The sequence below is a fragment of the Trichophyton benhamiae genome, assembly GCF_000151125.1.
Source record: "Trichophyton benhamiae CBS 112371 chromosome Unknown contig00476.0, whole genome shotgun sequence".
NCBI classification, from domain to species: domain Eukaryota; kingdom Fungi; phylum Ascomycota; class Eurotiomycetes; order Onygenales; family Arthrodermataceae; genus Trichophyton; species Trichophyton benhamiae.
The window spans coordinates 173,438-188,670 of NW_003315108.1; the positions used below are offsets into that span (position 1 = coordinate 173,438).

The window sequence follows — 15,233 nt, forward strand, 5'->3', positions numbered from 1 at the left end:
TAGAGCAGAGCAAACCAGGGAGAGTATGGTCTTTTAGAGCTGCAGATAGCTGGATTGCGGAAGGCTGGGGGTGGCTGAAGGTTTGGTATTTGTGTGTGTTGGGGAGTATAGTGAAGGGAGTGACGGTAGTAGAAGTAGGAAAGAAAATTGTAATAGCGGGAATGGGCGGGAAGGAGAGAGAGAGAGACGGTGAAATATCAAACGAGTCACCTTAGCTCCCTGGTCTGAGGTGTGTGGTGCATATTGACAAGGAGCTGTATATCTTCGACCAAGTCAAACTTTTCCACGGAACATTGGAGAGCTTTCGGCGGGAAGATATATTCGAACAAACAACCAAGCAAATTTAAATATGCAAGCAGTGAACGAAAAGGGAAAGATATATATCTTCCTTCAGCTTCTTGCCGAAGTCCTTTTTGTTCTGTCCTCTCGTTTCTTTTTCCCTGCAAAAAAAAAAGTCCCGGGGCCTCCCGTCCGGGAGAATCAACCAGGTACCCCCAACAGCAGCCTTGTTCAAGCAATGTGCGTCTGCGGTCAGAGCTCCAGGCGCCTAAACGTTTCCTTCAAAATAAGTGGTCTTGTTGCTTTTTCCTGTCTTCGTGTTGTTTTTTACCCTTTGGGAATGCGAAAAAAAAAAAAAAAAGAGAGAGAGAGAGAGATCCAGCCAGACAAAGAACAGGGTCGAGTAAGAGGGGGATATATCTCTTGCAGCCGAAGTGGAAAGACAATTCACCTGGCAGGCAGAGGAAGAAAGCTAAGAGTTTTAAGGTGGTTGTGTTTGTAACTATTTCATGGGAAGACCGTTAGACCAGGACGATCACAGTCAAGGGCGAGACCTCTTGCAAGGGGAGGAGTTAAAAAAGAGACAATAATGAAGGTGATATGGGGGTCATTTAATCCGTACCAGGCCTACTTTAGGAATATAGTCGCATGCAGCAACTAGTCCCCCAATTGCTGGCTCGTTTGCTTTGCCCGTAAAGAAGAAAAGGGTCGTACAGGGCGTTGATGATGTTGCAGGACGAGAGAACAGAAACAGTGGGATTGAGGACGGCAACGGTCGAGAGAGATTAAACAAAGTCCGTTCCTCTGTGCTGAACGGCGCGCAAGCCGCTGTATATATGATGAGGAAGTAAACGGAGCCCCCGTCCAGGGTATGAAATGCAAGCCCAGCGCCTGCAGGGTTCAGCTTTTTTTTTTTTTTTGTATCTGCGGGTTTTTTTTTTTTTTTTTTTTTTTTTTTTCTCTTTTTTCCCCCTTTGCTATTTTATTTTTGTTATCTTAATTGCAGGGGTCTCTGGCGCAAGGGAGCAGCTGTCGGTGCGGAGGAGCCAGGTTTAGAAGCTCTCCGCCTGTCACTCCGTAACAATTTTGAGATTCTCTTTTTTTGCAATGCGAACGGAGAGGTCAGGGCAGCTCTCGAGCAGTACGGAGTAGAGTAAAATCGGTCGCTGTACGGAGTAGTATGCGCTGTGTTTGTTTGGTGAATTTTTGGTAGCGAGTATCTGATCGCAGCTGCAGGCAGGGATGGGCGAGGTGGGAGAAGAAGCAAAGCGGGAGAGGGAGGGAACAGGGCTGGCTTTAAAGAGAAGAAAGCGAAGATCCTGCCTGACTATCGGGCTGTATCAAACAATGCCGCAGCAGGAGGTTATTGGGCCAGCGTCAAAAGGGCGAAGCACGAAGACTGAGGTTGTCGAAGGCAGAAGAAGCAGAAGACGTCGACGTCGAGGAGACGGGTCGAGAGATGGTTTTTTTTTTTTTATTTTTTCGCCCACGTCACTTTGGCGGTATCGCCGGGTCTTTTTGTTGTATGGCGGTGTAAGCGTATTACGAGGCTGTCTCGAAAGTTTGTACCTTGTATTTCGCTTACCAAGTCACGTTTTTTACACTTTAAATTACATGAAATACATCAACTTTGAACCTTTTTTTACCCCTCTACACGACGAGAAGTACTTCGACCGCGAGCATGGAACGAGAGCAAAGAGAGGGCTGGCGAGCAGGCAGCTGGTGCTCGGCGGAGTACAGGGGGGTTGCTGCAAGGCCGAGAGGGCTGTATCTGTACGATGTTGGCCGAAATTGATTAGATATGCTTGTATCCTATGTACAGGCAGGACCTTGGGACTGTTGATGGCCTCGCGTATTTCGGAGGAGCGGTGACCGATGTCCAGCCATTGAGGGCACGGCGTGGTGCTCCAGCAGGCAGAAGACGGTGGGAGAGAAAAGAGAGAGAGAGAGATAGACAGGCAGCCAGGCAGATGAGAAAAGTAACGACCCAACGTTGCGCCCCAGGCAGACAGACATTTTGCAGCGTTGAGCCGTCATCACTGGTGTCACGTCTGGAGACATAGAGGGAGACACCCCTGACCAGGGCCACCGGGCCACAGCGGCAGCCAGCATACAGCCACAAGAGAATCAGTGACGAATGCTGTGGTCGTCAGCAGGCAACAATAGCCCAAACGAAGGGCATCAAGAGAAAAAAAAAACGAGAGAGAGGCGGCAGCCCCATCTACCGTGGGGTTCGACAGCGGAATGGCAGCTGTGTTCGCATCGCTAGCGTTGAACGAGCCTAGCATCGTCTATCAATTGGCTTTGGCATTTGAATCCGGTCTGGAAAGGGCAAAAAAAAAAAAAAGGAAGAGGAATATATCGGCCTATACGCCTTTTCTTTCCTTTCTTCTTCGTCGAGCGACCTGATGCAGGCTCATCCTTCTCGTCAAGACAAGGTCTGGTCAAGGCAGCCAGAATGGGAGGTGTCATCTCCAGCTTGACCGACTAGCGCGGGCGTCGTCTCCATGGTTGACTTGACGAGCCCAAGCCCAACACGAGAGAAGGCGAGAAAAGACTCTGCCCGGCCTAGAATTCCGACGGGGACAGGAAAAGGAGATAACTACTAGTAGCTGGAGGAACAGAGGCACGTCTGGGTAGCAGTCACGCCACCTCATGCCTTGTCAAGCAAGCATGCTGAAGAATGAGTTGCATAGGCATTGCATGGCGCCGAAAACGACGAAGACGAAGACATGCACTCCTCCAGCATGCTGCCTGCGTACATCTCTATACTCCAGGCTACTTCTCGCCGCTGTACTTGCTCTGCCTGCTGGCCTCGAGGCTTTTGTTACCTGTACCAGCGTTGCGTTAAGATACGTTGGTATGTTCCAGAAATGACCCGACGTACTGTTACAATACAATACCAGGCTAATCACTGTGCTCTTTCAGCCCTAATTCCGATGGGCTTCCTTTCTTACAAAGCATCACCCAAGTGGGAAAAGGGGGCTAATTAGACACTTCGTGGAGTCGTTAATATAATCTCGTTTGGCCTGCGAGTTTCACAAAGGACGGACTTTTTTTGCAAATAATGAGATAAAAAAAGAGGAGAGAGAGATTATGGATAAGGAGAAAGAAGGAGTCGGCTCACTCCGTATCCACATGTACTCCATCTTTTGCTGCTCCTCTTTCGCAAATCTCCCTCTCTTTCTCTTTCTCCCTATCAGCAGCCTGGTCTCAACAACCACGGCTGTGCCTGTCGTTGGCCCTTCTTTCACTGACCGGGGAGATGAGCAAAAATAAGTTGATCAAGCATGATGACATCACTGGCGCAGTAGCACATCACTAGAAAAGTGGAGCGCCAAAGAGCCGGGACGGAAAATTGTTCCCATCATTGCCTGCCAGCGACGAGCGGACCAGAAGAGACAAGTTGGCTTTTGTGGACACTATTGGATAGCCGGGGTCGAAGAGAGAACATCTCTTGTTGTGCGTCCATCAGGAAGCCTAAAAAAAAAAAACAAGTCGGTTGCCCTGAAAAGGGGGGCGAGAGGATGGATGTTACATCCTTTCCGGCCTGATCGGCTCGAAGGCGAAAGTGATGGCAATGCAGGAGATAACCCAAGTAACAAGGGGGAGGCAACCTAACGAACAGACCCGAATCTTCCTGGAGAGGAAAGAAGAGACAGAGCACATCGTATCCATTGGTTATGCTCTGGGTTGCTCGGTTTACTTGGTAGACTGGTTGATCCAGCTTACCCAGCTTTTTATTTTTTTTTTTTATTTTTTTACTCTGGGTTAAAATGTTAATTGTTGGTTAACATGGTATGTATCATCCTTTACGGAGGCCATACCCCGACCTTTCCTGCCCTGCCCTGTCGTGCCTTGTCATGCCTTGCCTTTGTCGGTAGGCAGAGGAGAAGTGGTCACTATAATTTACAGAGTATACGGAGTATTACACTTCGCACAGTATCCATAGGGCCGTCGACCTTCCCCTCTGTACTCCGCAAATAGTACATCGAGGTGCATCAAAGTAACGTTTCAGATTATCGAGGCTAGCAGAAGATCTCACAGCAGAGTCGCAGCTCACAGCAAGAAACTCTCTCAACGAGAACTGGGACGCTAAGGAGCCCTGGCTGTTGGCTTGGAATCCTCCTACCCTATCCCCATCGACCTGCTAACCGACCCACCCGCTCAATATATACGTATAATGCAACCAGATATTATTTAACTACGCGCCAGAATGAGGAACGACAGCCCCCCCCCCCCCCCCCCTTCCCCCCCTGCTCGTTGCACAGGCGTAAACCAACTGGACCGGATGGCAGAGCCGGTCCGACCTGGTCATATACTTCTCCAGGGGCCAGCTAGGCTGAGCGGGTTCTTTCTGAATAGTTGATCAACTAACGAGCCAGGCGGAAGCATCAAAAAGAAGAAAACGCAATATGGAGAAAATTAAGACTCAAAAAACGAATCGGGTACCAGAAGAGGATATTAGATTGGGCTGCAGGTCGTTGTTTCGTACATGAATGTCCTCAGTAGCTGAAGGGCTATTTTCATAGCGGCTGCACATCGTACTGCATACCACACACACATGTGCAGCCTGCATAGCCATTCAACCAGGTCACTAGTTATGGATGTCTAACAGCATGTAAGTATGATCAGAATGTATGCATGGATCAGGCATGCCGCCCCGCAGGTAAGGGCAGGGCAGGCAGAAAGGCCCAGCAGCAACCCCGACAGGCCAGGTTGGCTTGCTTCTGATATCGAGTAACTCGTTCAGCAGCGTATCTCCCCTCTCACAACTGCAAGGCTTAAAAAAAAGGCGTTGGGAGGGTTACTCGTTGCTTGATGGCTGATATGGACGTTTGTGGCTTGCCCATGTCCACCCAGAGACAATCTTGACTGCCTCCTAACGTTTAACGAACCCAACCAGCACTCCATCTCTTCCGCACGAACTAACGAGCTGCTGGGCTCCACGGTGGGCGCAAGATCGTTAACTAGCTAGGGGCCGGGGTTGTCAGAATTATTAATAGTTTCCATGTAAGTTCTTCCTTTTTTTCTCGTTCTGCCTCAACGTGTCTCAGGGTACGAGTAAGCGCCAACTAATCTCTCACAGACAGAGTCACTATCACATACCAACCTCGCTTCGCCCTTCACTTGACCTTAAACTACCACCTTCGCCAAGGTTGACGGGTACCCCGTAAAGGAAAAGGAAGAGGGGAAAGGAAACCCCGAGAGAGAGCCGAGTAGTTAGTTATCTCGTGGGAGTTCTTTTCTTTTTGATCATGTCCGAGAAGATCGCGAACCATCCTCTCGGACATCAGTCGCATCTATCACACGGCCAACAGAAAACGGAAAAGTAGCCAACCATGACTCTGTCCTTTTTTTCCCCCTAGACCAGCACGATGACATGATTAGTTGCATTCTCAACTCGCGCCATCTTGACCGCTGGATTGACTCATCAAACTAGTTAATCTCCACTGATTACTCAAAGCACCCAAGAGCAAGGCGCAAGGGTGAAAACAGAGTAGAGAAAAGAGATGGATACATACGCTGTGTCAAGTGCTTCTGATCCTACTCCGTGCTTGCTGTGGAACAGTCAAACAAGCCATTGCGGCGTGTGTACTACTAGACCAGGGCAGGCAGCAAACGAGTACGGAGGAAGAAGATGACAAGAAGACAAGCGAGGAGCAGATATTAGTCCAAAGCCCGAGAATCCTAAGCCCACCCGTTCTCACATCCCCCGCTCACCTGCCACCACCTGTGGCGCGCCAACAAGGAATTGGCTACCTTGGTTTCCTCATTAGAGGCTGTTTTTTATCGTATATGCATACAATCGATGATGAATCCTCTTCCCCCTAGCTTTGAGGCTATAAATAAGTCAGTGCTAGGCTGCGATCTTGATATCTTGAGAAAGCCGAAGACGGAACATGAGGTTGCATAACGAAGGAGTTGGAGGCTGAAGTCGTATTATAATGAGCCAAATATTTTACGTGATTTTATTGGATACAGTCGGAAGGTTTGTCCAATAAAAATGCTCAACCACCAACCCGTTGCAAAAGGCAAGGCATTCATGGCACTGATTGGCTCAGTTTGTGAAACTACAGTTAATGAAACTCTAATCCCCGGCCCAAAAGATAGTCGTGATGGTAAAAGCAGCTGCAAAATACAACCAACTAACTACCTGCTAGTTGGTGGCTTTGGAAGGAATATTCCGTCATTTCACGAAGGAATGTGATTCTCTTTCTCTTCTTTTCTTTTCTTTATCCCACCTCGAACAACATACCACGTCGGCAGTGTCACGATCGATACAAGAAATATACCCGCACAATCCATCACCAACCAGTCAAAGACTACGATAGGAGACAAAACATCATGTCGCAGCCGGATGAATCTGTATGCTTGAATTTATATAAAGAATATCAAAATACAAAAATACCCCCCAGTGAAACTCTTTAGCAGCGGCTATCCCAGAATGTATATCGCCTTTCAAGATACTCAACAAGCTTGGCAGGTTTGGCCGCCAGTTAGAACTACCACTGTGTATCATTCGGACTCTTAATAGTTGTCAAAATTCCAACTCCAAGCCTTAAAGAAGTCCTTTTACACTCCTCTTGCCGCCAGTTTCTCCTGCAAACCTGCTTGATATGGATTATATAATCAAAATAAATTAGGGTTATTGTTAATCCGCGGAATGTGGGTCACGCTCGGACCACAAAAATGTCAATTCGCTTAGTTAAGCTGTTCGTAATTGGTTAGCGAAGAAAATTGCGCAAACTCTCCACCATTTAGAGCTTCGCTGGACAGACAAAACACTCCAATATTCAACTTCCATCCAGGCCTACCTATGTATGATTGAATACCCAGTATTGTCTTCTGACAGTTCCAGACAGGGAGGTCACTCCTTTTTTTATATAACCAAGGTTTTGGAGGCTGACAAACTGCTCACGGATTTGCTAAGTTGCTATCTGTATCCCGATTCAAGGCAGCTTTCTCTAGCTGAGATAACTTTGGGGTTATACTACTTAAATTAACCTCTGGCGCAATTCTAGTGGCTACAAGACCATTGGACGCATAAATGCAGCAATTTCTCCAAAGGAGTCATTGTGTATCCTGCGTTTTGTACCGCCAAAATAAACTCTGCCCAGTCGGTTACATTTCTAGATTCCGGAGGAGTTATAAAATTGAGTCATACACCGGGATAATGAAAGCCATTGGTGAGTGTGTCCCTGACCCAGGAGCGGTTCCGTGCCTTCTAAAAGAAAGCTTGGTCTAGACTCAATTATCTATGGTTCTTGCAAGCCACTATCGGCTTACTTTGAATTTTGCCTTCTTTAATGGACAGAAGAGCAGGTCCGATATTCGGCGACGAAGGAGTTACGGTAGCGCTCCTGTATTGTACCAAGAACATTGCCTGTTCTCTGGGTGTCTAATAATGTTGAGTGAAGTAAGAACCGGTATGGAATATTGTCCGTATTAGAGGGTATATATAGGGCTAGAAGGCGATCGGGGAAGATAACGTAATCTATAAAAAAGAGACGTAATAGAGCATCGGCAGAGTGGGAACAATGAATTTTGTTACACCCAGGGCTGTATTCAGCCAGAGTTATATGGTATACACTAGGCTAGAATGACGGGACACGGTATATCAGTCTCGATTAATTAAAAGTCGACGTGATATAACGGGGGAGACGCTTGCCGAGATGCACAGGTATCGCTGCCTTTTACGGGATAACATTAGTTGCGACATACGATAGGCAGCGGAGAGGGCCATCTACAGTGTCAACGTTCCCTATGCGAGTACAAGCTGTGGCTGGACAGCAGACGCCATGCCTGTATTCCGTTATTTTTACGGAGTACTCTTAGTATAGCATTTATTTTTATCCCCATGACCTAACCGAGGCTCTCGCGCAGGAAAGTCGTACATATAAAGTGTGGCTTGCCCTCTGCTCCGTGGGATACCGGTATATGCAAGTACCCGGGGCACCCAGTCCACACCCTGGGAAATGTGAAGTGAATACTTAGCAAAGGAATTATATACTCCATCCCTTCAGCTCAGGCCCTGCGGGAGGGAGGAACGGAAGGGAAGGGAAAAGAAAAGAAAATAAAGGGGACAAAGCTGCGCCTCTCACAGACCAGGTAACTTGCATGGTTAATTTATCACTATTGGACCCAACAGCGACCATTTACAGCCTTGCTGTCCGTACATTCTTCTTGGAGATATTGAAGAGCAACAGGCTGGGGGGAAGTTGTTGCTTTTCCTACCCCACTAGGGGACCAACATTCATCATGGGTTTGATCGATCTTCTCTCGACTCCGAAGCACGCTCTTCCGCATCGGGAAACCCGGACATATGGAATAATCTGAGCGAATGGATGGATGGACGGGGACAATGCGCTCTTCCCCTCCCGTCATGCCATGCGCTTTCTGCTCGGTATGTGTAGTTGATCGTTGCTCATTGCTCTTCCCACTCCAATCAGATACACACGGTAGGGGCGGACGATGACCGTCCGGCGCCTGCGTCACTCCGTATAGAGTAATGTCTCCTTCTCCGTGCCCATCACAGCAGCCCACCGCTCTTATCGTCAAGTCGCTGCCTGTCCATCACACCGTTATCTTATCCCATGATGTGATGTGATCGCAAACGATGGACAGATCCCAACGGCTAATACCGGCAACTTTCCACAGCCTCTCCTCTCCTCTTCTCAGCTCAGCTCGTGCTGGAGAGGAGAAGAGGAGGGAGTAGCGCGATCATGCATGAGGCAGCAGATAATCGATATGCAAGATGGCCTCGCGTGATACAGCTTTTGTATTCGTGGTGCATCAAGAGAGGTCGAAGCTCGAGGAGCAAAGCATCGCAAAAGCCAAACGGAAAAGCAAAAAGGGAAAGAGCGAAAAAGACGGCCAAAAATAAAACGCCAGAGAATAACTTACTAGTGGTATGGTATTTCTGGCGCTTGGCGGTATCGTACGGCCCAGTATCTGTACCTGTTTTGCCGAATACGCCCGGCGTAAAGTAAGGAAAATACCGAAAAATAAGGAGACGGTGGAGGGAAAAGGCAGCGGGAAGGCCCCATCCTTCGCATCCTCTTCGACAGCCATGGGATGCAGATGCAGATGCTCTCTCTCTCTCTGTGTCTGTCTGTCTGTCTGTCTGTCTGTATGATACATATGCCCTGGGGATGGCAGCTGTCATGCACCTGCGCCCGCCAGCCAGCCACGGGCAGCGCAAGTACACAGCGAGAACAGGTAACTATTGGATACCTGGCTACACCAGCCACAGCGAGGTGTTACTTGCGTGCAGGTACCCAGCTGGATGGAAACTACTCTGAGCCTTGCAGATGGTGCAACTCTAACATGCCTTGATTGATCAGGTCAAGGCAGGTTTTCCTCCACTGGCATTTTCATGAGACAAGTCTTTTTTGATGTCCTCACGGCCTTTGTCTGGTCCCATTGGCTGCATCTCCCACGTTGTTCGTCTCCGGGACAAGCAGACAAGCGACTCGTCATCCTTCTTTCTGGTTAATTCCTCGCCGTATCGAGTTGCTGAGCCCGCTGGCCGCGTACTGTAGTTATAGAGTTAAATTTGGGACCTCTCCCGTGGCCACTCCCGTTTTTAAACTCGCTTTCATCTCGAAGCTATGCTATGAGGGCGTTTGGTGCAATGAATAGCTCATTTTTCTCTTTGTTTCCTCTTGAAATTGGGCCCTAGCTGTAAAGTAGCTTTCTGTTTTAGTCGCCCGTAGGTTAACGATCAGCCAGCTTGAAACAAGTTTATGGGGAAGTTTGGCCCTTCAACCACTGAGATGGTGGGGATCTAGTGCGAGTTAGCTACTTTTGCCCACCAAGGAGAAATAAAAGACCAGAAAGCGAGGAAATCACCGTTGTGACCCTCTTATGGATCTACATATTGCTTGCACAGAGTAAGTAGGCATGCACATGTTCAAAATGGCGGTATGCACATCTCAATCTCCTCCGCCTGTTCCTTGGTTGCTTCTGCTACCCACATCCCCCCCTCTCTCCCTCCTTAACGACGCCCCCTTATTCTATGCCCCGCGCCGTTGGAAACGGAACTGCGGTGGGCATTCGTGGGTTTGAGATGACACTTGGACTCTCCATCGTGCGATGAGCGTGAGGCTTTGCCCGCCTTGAGAGGTACGGAGTATATTATTCGGTATTCGTTTGCTAGGCGTAATGTCCGTCTCGTATTCCCCCTCGTCCGTGACTGAAATTAAGATCGGCCCCGTTTGGTCAAAGAGTTGTTTGGAGTACCGCGTGGCGAACAAGTCGATGGACTTGGATATCCCTTCCCCCTTTCCCCTCTCTCATCTATATTTATATGGCCTGTATAGGGATAGTGGTACCAGAACATCATTAGTGTAGCGCTGATGTGCCACATAAATGGCAACAAAACGTCATAGATCTGTGAAGTGGCCTCATATCCTCAAGCCGGAGGAGTGGTTAGTCTGGAGGTGATTGTGCTGTCGTAAAAGAAGGTTGTAGCGAAAGGTAAGGCCCGCAAAGGGGCCGTTGTTGTAAATATACGATGTGGGAATAAATAATAATGAAAAAAAGGGAGAGAGACCCAGCAGCTTAACTATGGCGAAAACAGGGGTAAAGGGCGGATGCCGCAGGTAAAATATAATATGGTTATCAATCGTGTTTCGTGCGTTAGAGATGCGGTAATCCGGCTTGTAAGTAAAGTCGCGAACGCGATTCTGAGGTGTAATATCGAGCTTCTGGTAACTATCGCGTTCTGCTGCTTGAAACACTCCCGGGCGAGTCTCTTACTCACATTTAGGCATTGGGGGATTGTCAGCAGTGACGTTTCCACCATAGATAATATCGCACCCCGGATTTGCAAACACCGTCTCTCTTCCTTCGATGGTCATACAGCCATTTCCGATATTAGCTTCAAACAGCTTCGGAAGCTCAGGATTCAACGTCCTGGAAGCGCCTGAAGCGCAGTTATTAATCATCACTGGAGCACAGTTCATATACATCTCACGGTTCCCAAATAAGTTGAACCAGGTCCAGGCTAGCATAGCCCTTCCGGACGGCGTGTCCCTGGGGATGGTGAAATTGTACATGTCCGTAAGTGGGCATCCTCCCATCATGGATTTAATCACCCGAAAAGATGTGCCGTTGTCGAGGCTGAGGGATACCTGACAGGATCCCCCGCCATGGGTTGCGGTGCCGGATAGTTCCAGGGAGTATATTTGGCCAGCTGTGTAATTTGCTGTTGCACGGAAAGTGGTGTTGGAATGGTATCCTTTGCAAGGAAAATTCGAGCCTACAGAAGGGCGTGTCAGCCTTGAAACAGATTTATATTTCTGTCTTGCTGTTACTCCATTCCAACGATAGGGCGTAACTCATACCATCGGCATTCAGGGGGCTGGTCATAGAGTAGTCAATATCGGTATATTTGTTTTCTGGGTTAAATTTGCTATGACCGATGTTAGTAAGATGCCACAGTTCTTTGCTGTCCTAAAATGCCCTCACCTTCTAAATGGATAAGGCATTTTCATCTCCATATGCCCAGATACACCGGTGCACGCCGCAAGGAGAACATATATCAGCTGCATTTTTAGCTGCCTGTGGGTCTATTTTGGGGTATATAAAGTTGACAGATGACACTGTTGATATCCAGTATATATCCAACATTTAACTGCAGTCTTTAGAGGTTGAACTAACGCCGCTATATTTAGTTTTGATGAGTTGTATGGGCTATCCTAACCAGTTGCTTGTGTCATTGTTCTCCAGGGCGGAGAAGTAGATATCAAGCTCTGAAGAACTTTGGGATGTACCCAGGGATATCGCTTAGAATGAAGTCAAGGGCCCGAGTTGTCCATCATCAGGATCAACTATGAGCTCCCGATAGATAATAATATATCAATAGTCTTGAACAGCATAATACCTCCTCCCATGAGTGGCTGACCTACAGCTGACCTGATATCCCCTGGCCATGATAAGATGCGATATCACACCAGCGCACGGAGGGGATGACTTTGAGCAGGCACCTGCCATCTCGTTGAGAGCGGCCTACCCTGCTGATACAATTTCCCAGGAGCTATAATCAGGGGAGCTCATGCTGATGGATAATATCCTGTGCCATCTCAGGTTGTTTGACGTATGATTATAGAAGGGTATATATGACCGGACATGTCTGGGCAATGTAGGACAATCTCACAACGGGGCTGACATCCCTCGGAACACCTGCATACTACCGCTTATCGGTGTGCCTTGTTCGAATATTCCTGATACCATATGGGATCCTGGTGGTGTAAGATGGAAGTTTTTGGAGCCCTCATGGCGAACGCATGGACGAGGCGTTTCTCAGCCAGCTGGTTAGTTATCTAGTTACACGACGAAGGAGTCATGGACGTTGACAAGTTAGTTATATACCACCCGGAAGGGCTCTGAAAGAAGCCGATGACGCTCACAGCTGGCGGTGGATCACGTCTATCCCATACACACGCACACACACGAGGCCAGCAGCGAGGCAGCGAGTGTTTTCAAGAATGAGAAAAGCTGGAAGAAGTCTTGAGCAGTGCAAACCACGTGTTTTGGCATTGTTGTTGCTCCTCCTGGACTTCACTGCGACCAAACCTACAACACTTAGCAACCACTCGCTCCTCTGGCTGTTTGCGCAACTCTGCAGCGAGCGAGCAGGCGATATATATCCTGCCTGGGCCCGATTTCATTGGCGATGTCTCATTCTGATTTCCGCGGAGATTCCTTACGCCGGCCAAGGGGCCAACCCTGGAAGATGTCGATGCAGCCAGGTTCAACAAGCGAAGGATCCTGACTGCTTCTAGATGAGATGGACGCCACTGGTTATCGCCGTTATATTAGACCGAAGCCGAGTGCCTCCAGATGGAATTAGGAGGTCTAATGAATGTCCTCGTCGAGACGGCTCCTTTCTAGATGTGTGTTTCGTTGCTGATCTGCCTGATACCCATGTCCCCATCGTCCGTCCGCCGGGAGGGTCGGTACGGTTAAATAGGGCCCGAATGCTTAACTAGCGAACCCTACCTAACTTGAGCTGATAATGCGGCTGCGTAAGGGGTGAAGTTGAAGTCTCGGGACTTGTGGCCTCGAATCGTTGCCGTTACTGCATGGTAGCCACGATTCTGATCTTATGTGTCATTGGAACTGGAGATCTCGCTAGATACCATATTGGGATACGACAGGTGCATGTATACCTGGCAAAGCTAGATAAGCTTAATTAAGAAACGGATTTGCCTTTACTCGGACTCACTATGATTTTGAACGCTGCTCGCTGCCCAGGTTTGTTGAACATCGTCGTGCTGTGGAGGGATTCGCCGAGACGCGGTTGAAAATCGGATCAGAGCAGGACCAGATGATTATCAAACATTGGATGCTTATTGGTCATCTGCTGGCAGTTATCCTCTATCAGCTGCAGGGTCTATTGTGAGTAACCCTCCATCTTACTCTGAGAGGCATTTTTAGATGAGAGGCCTATCGCTTGTTCTCGTGGTGATCCTCCTTATCCGATCCATCAAGTTCCTTTTTTGGGAGGATACCATGCCTGAAACAAATTTTCATGCCGCAGATAATGTGAAGGATGTTTCTTTCTTCTACAATACGACCTTAGAGGCTGCCCCGTCTAAGTAGTCAGAAAAGATCTTTGCCAGGTGTATCTTTCAGTATGGGATGCTCAGAACGGTTCTGGTCATATCAAGAGATCCGGCAAATAGAAGGGAATTATTCCGCTAATTCTTTCAAGGTGGTAATTACTTTGGCCTGTTCGTTGTTTGCTTGATCCTACTTAGCTGACCTATGACAGCGGGCGTATGTATGGCGAGGGCTGAATGTCGTCGAGATCGCGAAGTGTATGAACTGACTGGCTTTTCGGGTCTAAGCCCCTTCCGCTGGATTACTGAAATCTTACTTCGGCATGACCATAGGCACCCCATGTGCCTCTTGTGTGGCCGATTTATCCCCTGTTCGTGAATGTTAATGCAGTATGCATGATACTCCATTCCTTCAATGGGGAGCTGCTGAGTGACGGAGTCTAAGAGACCATCCAAATCTTAACCGGCACCCGGATCCCGGGCCAATAATTAAGATATACTGATTCTTTGACTACGCATATAACTACCATGTCGCTGAAATATATGAACAGGTTCCTTATGGCCATATTCGTGCAAAACATGAGGCCAGGTCATCAGCAGAATATAGTTTCTTGAGGAGATCAGCCAGGATCTTTACGTCCAAAAGATCATAGAATCAGAGAGAGATCTGCCTTATGACACTAAGATTCGGGATGGCTGGACCATAGTTTGCCTGCTATGTGAATAACCCCAAGTTACCGGGGTTATATGATGGGCAACTCAGTCACCCTTGCAGCTGTTTGATGAACTAGCCTAGGAATGCTGTCTCACTTCTCCTGGGCACAGATTAGAACACCTGGCTGATTGATGACGTTTCCCACGATCCAGTAAAAGATGGCCCATACTGTAACTACATCTGGAGCAACCGAATCTTCCCTTGGAAAATCCGGCAAACTGTCGGTGTGATTAAAGCATGCAATGGAATTTACGGCATTCTCAAGATGCATACGCAACTTATTTTGTGGAAACGTCTTACAGTAACTAGTCAGTCGTTTTCGACCGTTCAACGTCGCTCAAAGACTGCAGGAGTCTAGGCCCACGGGTTCTCCGTCGCCTAACATAGTCAAATCTGGTCCTATATTTATTTTTTGGGGGGATAACAATGGTGGGAGTCTGAAGCGATGGCTGCTCCAAGGGCCTGCCACCGCAGGATGGCTTCCTCCCATCGGTTCACTCCTGTTCTGATAACTATCTATCTCTTCCAGTGCGACGAACATGCCGAAATCGTACCCGTTCAAACAAACCCTTGAAGAAGTGAGGAGGATTTCAAGCTTAATCAAGCTTTACTTGGTTGCGCATATGGGGAACAGGGATCCCGCCCAGCCTCCGCCATCCTGCATAAGC

At 48.3% G+C, this 15,233-nt stretch overlaps 1 protein-coding gene across 1 annotated transcript; it reads right to left on the minus strand.

Moving 5' to 3' along the window:
• Window positions 1-8,962: 8,962 nt before the first annotated feature.
• Window positions 8,963-9,448, minus strand: ARB_06693 (uncharacterized protein; the record flags this gene model as incomplete). Its single annotated transcript, XM_003014888.1, has 1 exon — window positions 8,963-9,448. One exon carries the CDS (start codon window positions 9,446-9,448, stop codon window positions 8,963-8,965), a length of 486 nt encoding a protein of 161 aa, XP_003014934.1.
• Between the last annotated feature and the right edge of the window lie 5,785 nt (window positions 9,449-15,233).